The following is a 7757-nucleotide window of genomic DNA, read 5'->3' as shown; positions in this document are numbered from 1 at the left end:
ACAGAAAGATGAGAGTTGTCTAAGGAGATTAAAAAAGAAAATAATAGACAAACATGTTAAAGGTAAAGGCCATGAGACCACCTCCAAACAGCTTGATGTTCCGGTTACTACAGTTGCACATATTATTCTGAAGAATGATGTCTATGCGACTTAAACTTAGGGAATTCAGCCTGTCTACAAGTCGCAAATCATGCAGCTGAGACGAAAATACTCTGGAAATCACCCGAGCAACAATGCTACTCGTCCATCACTAGTTGGCATCAATGTGGGCAACTGGTGTTTTTAAAATTTTAGCATGGTCCCAAAGTAGCAAACCTGGCAGTGGCAATGCACAGAGGTCAGCAGCAGTGCAAAAGGGTTAGCGACAGCACAGAGGGATCAGCAGCACAGAGGAGGGATCAGCAGCACAGAGGAGGGGTCAGCGGCAGCGCAAAGGAGAGGTCAGCAGCACAGAGGAGGGATCAGCGGCAGCACAGAGATGAGGTCACAACAGCACAGAAGAGGGGTCAGCGACAGCACCGAGGGGTCAGCGGCAGCACAGAGGAGGGGTCAGCAGGAGCACAAATGGGTTAACGGCAGCTCAGGGGGGTCAGCGACAGCACAGAGGAGGGGTCAGCAGCAGCACAAATGGGTTAACGGCAGCTCAGAGGAGGGGTCAGCGACAGCACAGAGGAGGGATCAGCAGCACAGTGGAGGGGTCAGCAGCACAAATGGGTTATCGGCAGCTCAGGGGGGTCAGCGACAGCACAGAGGAGAGGTCAGCGGCAGCAGAGGAGGGATCGGCAGCACAGAGGCGGGGTCAGCGGCAGCAGAGGGGTCATCCACAGCACAGAGGGGTCAACGGCAGCACAAGAGAGGTCAATGGCAGCGCAGAGGAGAGGTCAGCAGGAGCACAAATGGGTTAACGGCAGCTCAGGGGGGTCAGCGACAGCACAGGGGAGGGGTCAGCGGCAGCACAGAGGAGGGGTCAGCAGCAGCACAAATGGGTTAACGGCAGCTCAGAGGAGGGGTCAGCGACAGCACAGAGGGATCAGCAGCACAGAGGAGGGGTCAGCAGCACAAATGGGTTATCGGCAGCTCAGGGGGGTCAGCGACAGCACAGAGGAGAGGTCAGCGGCAGCAGAGGCGGGGTCAGCGGCAGCACAGAGGCGGGGTCAGCGGCAGCACAGAGGAGGGGTCAGCGGCAGCACAGAGGAGGGGTCAGCGGCAGCAGAGGGGTCATCCACAGCACAGAGGGGTCAACGGCAGCACAAAAGAGAGGTCAATGGCAGCGCAGAGGAGAGGTCAGCGGCAGCGCAGAGGAGTGGTCAGCAGCAGCGCAGAAGAGGGGTCAGCCGCAGAGCAGAGGAGTCAGCGGCAGCAGAGGAAGAGTCAGCAGCAGTGGGAGGGGTCAGTATCTGTGGTCACAGGTCATTAGAAATCAGGACAAGTTCTTGTTTCCTTCCCGTTGTCCTCCTGCTCTCAGTAATGGTACCTACAGAGAGAGGAGAAGGCCAGTCCTCACCTCACAGGCTGCTCTACCTGTTCACCTCCAGCCTGCACACATATAGCCAACGTGAATGACCGGAATTACAAGGAACGAGCACGAACACAGCTACGAGCCCGTGGAGCAGAGCTGTGACTGCAGCAGAGGGGGTCGCTGCTCCGGCGGGTGGCCTCAGGCGCCCCTGTGCAAGAGACTCGGGCATGTATCTATTTGCAGGCAGGGCCCAGACAGACAGGCGCTTTATTAAATGCCGGCATACTGCCAACGCCAGGTAGTACTGCCCCTTTAAGGCGCGTACCACACACGACCCGCATACGCGCAACCCACAGAGTCGAAACAAAAGATTCTTCAACTGACGTCATCGCGTCTCCTCCCACTTAGTGAGGAAAGTAGGCGGGGCACAGTGTATGACCAATAGATGCACTTTGTTTCCCACTACGGCTGTGGGGGAAACTCACTGATACTGAGGCGTGGAACACAGACTTTGCGTTCCACGGATAGAAGGAGGCCGTGCTGTGCGGCGCGCTCCCGTAGTGCTGCTCTGTCTGGATCGCTTGTGGTCGCGCAGTGTGGTGGCCGTGCGCTGGTTACTATGGCGGAGCTGCCGGCCTTCTTTATCGTTACTATCAACGTCCTTCTCCTCAGTGGCGGCCCGAGGCTGATTAATGGTAGGTGAAGGAGCTTTGTGTGTGTTTCCGGGCGTGCTGGAGCTAGGAGTCCGCGAAGAACGGGAGGAGGAGAGTGCACACAATGAGGAAGGGGAGGAGGTTACCTGTACATACACCGTGCAGACATGATTCCGGCCCGGAGTGTGTGGACTGTAGTCATGGCCGCTGTACAGAGGAGAAGCTGGGCAGGACTGAGGAGTCCGGGGGGACTGGTGTTTGTATGAGGAGGGATAGTGTGCGTGGTGTATGAACAAGAGGGCATGGGAGAGAGGGGCAGGGTGCAATGTGGAGGGCATGGGAGAGAGGGGGCAGGGTGCAATGTGGAGGGCATGGGAGAGGGGGGCAGGGTGCAATGTGGAGGGCATGGGAGAGGGGGGCAGGGTGCAATGTGGAGGGCATGGGAGAGGGGGCAGGGTGAAATGTGGAGGGCATGGGAGAGGGGGGCAGGGTGCAATGTGGAGGGCATGGGAGAGAGGGGGCAGGGTGAAATGTGGAGGGCATGAGAGAGAGGGGCAGGGTGCAATGTGGAGGGCATGGGAGAGGGGGGCAGGGTGCAATGTGGAGGGCATGGGAGAGGGGGGCAGGGTGCAATGTGGAGGGCATGGGAGAGGGGGCAGGGTGAAATGTGGAGGGCATGGGAGAGGGGGGCAGGGTGCAATGTGGAGGGCATGGGAGAGGGGGGGCAGGGTGCAATGTGGAGGGCATGGGAGAGGGGGGGCAGGGTGCAATGTGGAGGGCATGGGAGAGGGGGGGCAAGGTGCAATGTGGAGGGCATGGGAGAGGGGGGGCAAGGTGCAATGTGGAGGGCATGGGAGAGGGGGGCAGGGTGCAATGTGGAGGGCATGGGAGAAGGGGGGCAGGGTGCAATGTGGAAGGCATGGGAGAGGGGGGCAGGGTGAAATGTGGAGGGCATGAGAGAGAGGGGCAGGGTGCAATGTGGAGGGCATGAGAGAGAGGGGCAGGGTGCAATGTGGAGGGCATGAGAGAGAGGGGCAGGGTGCAATGTGGAGGGCATGGGAGAGGGGGGGCAGGGTGCAATGTGGAGGGCATGGGAGAGGGGGGGCAGGGTGCAATGTGGAGGGCATGGGAGAGGGGGGGGCAAGGTGCAATGTGGAGGGCATGGGAGAGGGGGGCAGGGTGCAATGTGGAGGGCATGGGAGAGGGGGGCAGGGTGCAATGTGGAGGGCATGGGAGAAGGGGGGCAGGGTGCAATGTGGAAGGCATGGGAGAGGGGGGCAGGGTGAAATGTGGAGGGCATGAGAGAGAGGGGCAGGGTGCAATGTGGAGGGCATGAGAGAGAGGGGCAGGGTGCAATGTGGAGGGCATGAGAGAGAGGGGCAGGGTGCAATGTGGAGGGCATGAGAGAGAGGGGCAGGGTGCAATGTGGAGGGCATGGGAGAGGGGGGCAGGGTGCAATGTGGAGGGCATGGGAGAGGGGGGCAGGGTGCAATGTGGAGGGCATGGGAGAGGGGGGCAGGGTGCAATGTGGAGGGCATGGGAGAGGGGGGGCAGGGTGCAATGTGGAGGGCATGGGAGAGGGGGGGCAGGGTGCAATGTGGAGGGCATGGGAGGGGGGGCAAGGTGCAATGTGGAGGGCATGGGAGGGGGGCAGGGTGTAATGTGGATGGCATGGGAGAGGGGGGGCTGTGTGGAGGGCATGGGAGAGGGGGGGCTGGGGGCAGTGTGGAGGGCATGGGGGGGCAGGGGGCAGTGTGGAAGGGAATGGTAGAGGGGGCAGCGTGCAATGTGGATAGCATGGAGGAGGGGCAATTAGGAGGTGGAGGGCGCGAGGAGGTGATGTTGCACAATTGGCGTAAGTGAAGAATTGCTCTTAGAGCAAGTCTTCATATAGATACAGGTGTTTGTGTCAATGTATCACACTATCCCTGCTGATTGGAGCTGGCATGTTACACTTCTATAACTTATAAATCATTCTGACTTGTGCCATTTGAGTTATTTGTTAAAAAATTCAATTTCAGTCCTGAACGGAGAGGTTTTGTGCTGCAGTTTGCAGTCCAGCACATACATGGAGTTGTAGGCAAGTTGTAAACTGCAGATGTCATTCAGTAGTTAAAATCAATGAGTAGAGAGCTACAAACGTCTGCGGACGGAGTCCAGGCCTTCGGGTTTTTGTTCTTTATCAAATTGATGATTTTTGTCATTTATCAAATTGATGGTTTCGTCCATTTCTATCAAGGATCAAAATTGAATCCATATTGAGTGTCTTGTTTTGAAATCTGAATTGTTTCTACAAAGGTTGTCATTTAACTTTCCATGGTGGCGTGAACGAACAACATTCACACTTGTACAATAAAACTGCTTTTCCTACATTCTAACGTGCATGGATTAAGCCAGATATTTCAATAAAATGAAAATGGATGACTTGGGCTATGTGCACACATTGAGTATTTGCAAGCGTGTTTTTGCACAAGTTTTTTTTTTCCCAATCGTTTGGGTAGAAAATGCTGAAAGAATTGACATGCTGCAGCTTTGAAAAAAAAAACACTGAGGCTATGTGCACACGGAGTTTTTTGGCTCTGCGGATTTTGTTGTAAAAACCGCAGATAAATCTGCAGGACTTTTGTTAATCTGCGGTTTTGCCCTGCGGTTTTACACCTCATAATGGATGAGGTGTGAAACTGCAGCGTTTCTGCACTAAAGAATAGACATCCTGCGGATTGTAAACCGCAGCAAAACCGCGCGGAAAAATCCGCAGCATGTGCACAGCGTTTTCCAGTTTACCATTGAAAACAATGGTACTGTACAACGCAACTAAATCTGCTGCGGACTCGCAGCTGCAGAAACGCTGCGGATCCCCAGCAGAATCCGCACCGTTTGCACATACCCTGATAGTTCAAATCTGCAAAAGGAAAATAAAAGCAGCATATGCATGATTTCAGAAATCTCATTCATTTTGCTGAAAGCAAGCTCTTATAGGGTGTGTGCACACGCTGCGGATTCGCAGTGGTTTTGGTCCTGCGGATCAACAGCAGTTTCTGCTGCGTTGTACAGTACCATAATATCCTATGGGAAATGGAAACCGCAGTGCAGACGGTGCGGAATTTTCCGCCCGGATTTGCTGCGGTTTCTATTCCGCAGAAAGAATTGACATGTCACTTTTCTGCGGATTCCGTTGCGGTTTACCATCTCCTCCATTGTAGAGGTGATAAACCGCAGGTCTTTTGCCCTGCAGATTTACCTGCGGATTTTGTTAAATCCGCGCCGATCAATCCGCAGCAGAATCCGTAGCGTGTGCACACACCCGTAATGTCCAATAGAAAAAAAGCTGCTGAATAATATATCTACATGGTTATGGTCTAAAACATTGACAAGGAAATGTTTTATCTCACAGGATCAGTTGTGGTCCTGTTCTGTCCTGTCTGTATACTCTTCGGCCGACCATGAACTGGAGCATCTCTGTGTGGTTGGACACAGCCATTACACAGCACAGAGCAGGGCTACATTTATAAGATTTTCCCCGCACAGGAAAATTATTTTTTTTTTACTCATCCAATTGTGGAACTTATTTTTATTTCAAGAACTATTGATTAAAATGTACTTTGTTCGTGGGAAAACTCATTTAAGATGTTAACATGGGAGGTTATCAGTTCTGTTAGGATATGTTCACACAGTTTTGCTGAGTTTCTGCAAAAGGGCGCATGCGCCGGCAAAAGCATACCAGCACACGGCCTGCGTACCCAACGCTAAATATAGGGGTCGCATGCAGCGTCATGCGCCCATAGGAGGAGCTGACCAGAGGCCTCGTTCACACGTACCGTTTGTTTTCGTGTTTCCGCTGCGGAATTTTCCGCGAAAAATAAGCATCCCATGCATTCCTATGGGATTCCGCAATGCTGTGCTAATGCTGTGGTTTTTACCGCAGCGGAATCGCTTCGCGGTAAAAAAACACAGAATGCTCATTAATTTCGCGGAATTGCGGTGATCCCGCACCCATAGGAATGCATTGTTCTGCTTACCACGCATGTGGCTGTGTACACCATGCGAAAAGTAAGCAGAATATTTGCGGATGGTACCCACAGTCCGGAGGAGAGGAGACTGTCCTACGGGCTTTGGGTACCATATCCCTGTAAAATATAGAATTTAAAATAAAAAAAAATTGTTATTCTCACCTGCCGACGTCCCGCGCAGCCTTCCCGCCTCTCTCCACGCTCCCGGTCCCAGTAAGCCTTTGCGAGCGATGACGTCCGTTCTCGCGGGATCGCAAAGTCTTGCGGTCATTCGCGCGACATGACCGCGAGACGTCGCAATCCCGCGGGAACGGATGTCATCGCGGTAATTGTCGCAAAGGATTACTGGGAGCGTGGAGAGAGGCGGGAAGGCTGCGCGGGATGTCAGAAGGTGAGAATCACAATATATTTTTTTTATTATTATTATTTACATTCTATCTTTTACTATTGATGCCGCATAGGCAGCCTCAATAGTAAAAAGTTGGTCACACTCGTCAAACACTATGTTTGATGAGTGTGACCAACCTGTCAATCAGTTCTCCAAGCGATGCTACAGAACGCTTGGAAAACGCTAGCAGTTCTGCAAGCTAATTACGCTTGCAAAATGCTAGTTTTTCCGCGGGAATTTAAAATGCGATTTTCCCGCGGAATGGAATTCTCACGGTAATTTCCGCGAGAGTTCCGCTACGTGTGAACCCAGCCTAATAGTTCCAAAAGTATGGTATGTATTTTCACATGGATGGCTAAAATGTTAGCGTCATAATTTACTGTGAGCTAATGGTATTGTGTATTTCTTCCTCTGTGCTGGTTTATATGTGTACATTAAAATGCATATACATTAATTTTGGGGTTTGGCCTGTAAATGTGTCATTCCTTGCTAGCATTTTATCAAAATGATTGTAGATGTGACTTATCGTTGACGTCGGATACTCTGTTGTCTGTCTTCTCTCTAAACCGCACTTGTTCTTCTAGTGGATGATACTTGACAGCATTACATGGGTTGGCCATGAGATCAGGCTGCCTTCAGCAATTTGAGACTTAATTTTGATGATGGATCCCAGCTGAAGGCCAGACCAGACAGACACATTTTCACAGCTGTCACGAGGCTTTTAAGATATCACAGTTACACTTTTTTATTTGCTTTTTAAATCTACAGAAATGTACAGTCGTTTTTTTGTTTTTTTTTTCCCTTCCCTGTGGGGATTTTGTTTTCTGATATCTTGTTTCTGAGGTTGGATATAACTTCTTATTTTTATGCTGGTTGTCACCTTTTCTTCTCTCTTCAAACCAAAAATGTAAAATAAAAAAAATTCATAAATGACCAATGTATAAAGGTGTACTTTAAAGTATATAAGGCTACTTTCACACTACCATTTATTTGCGCTGTGTGCGCAATCCAGACGCATACAAAAACCGCATCAAGCGTTTTGCATGCGTTTGCTTATTTTATGCGCATGCATTTTAACCAGTTTGTAGCCATATTGACTTTCAAAACGCATGCGATTTTAAACGCTGACGTGCGCATGTCTGCGTTCCCATATTTGTCGCATTCCGTGCGCATGCGTTTTTTTTTTTGAGACAGGTCGGACGGACAAAAAATGCAGCAGGTTGCGTCCGGCGCGCCAAGGCGCACAC

The 7757-nt window shown here is 51.8% G+C and overlaps 1 protein-coding gene across 1 annotated transcript in view; it reads left to right on the top strand.

The window, feature by feature from the left end:
* The first annotated feature begins 1903 nt into the window (after nt 1-1903).
* Nucleotides 1904-7757, top strand: part of ACVR1B (activin A receptor type 1B) — a 51436-nt gene continuing 45582 nt past the window's right edge. Inside the window, exon 1 of the mRNA XM_073580234.1 lies at nt 1904-2154. Within this exon, the coding sequence (XP_073436335.1) occupies nt 1905-2154 (250 nt within the window). The 5' untranslated portion in view covers nt 1904. The remainder of the gene's footprint in view (nt 2155-7757) is intronic.

Source organism: Dendrobates tinctorius, unplaced genomic scaffold (assembly GCF_039654945.1).
Source record: "Dendrobates tinctorius isolate UK_male_01 unplaced genomic scaffold, ASM3965494v1 ptg000064l, whole genome shotgun sequence".
NCBI lineage: Eukaryota > Metazoa > Chordata > Amphibia > Anura > Dendrobatidae > Dendrobates > Dendrobates tinctorius.
The sequence above is the reverse complement of the archived record's forward strand: the minus strand, read 5'-3'. Positions and strand labels throughout refer to the sequence as shown.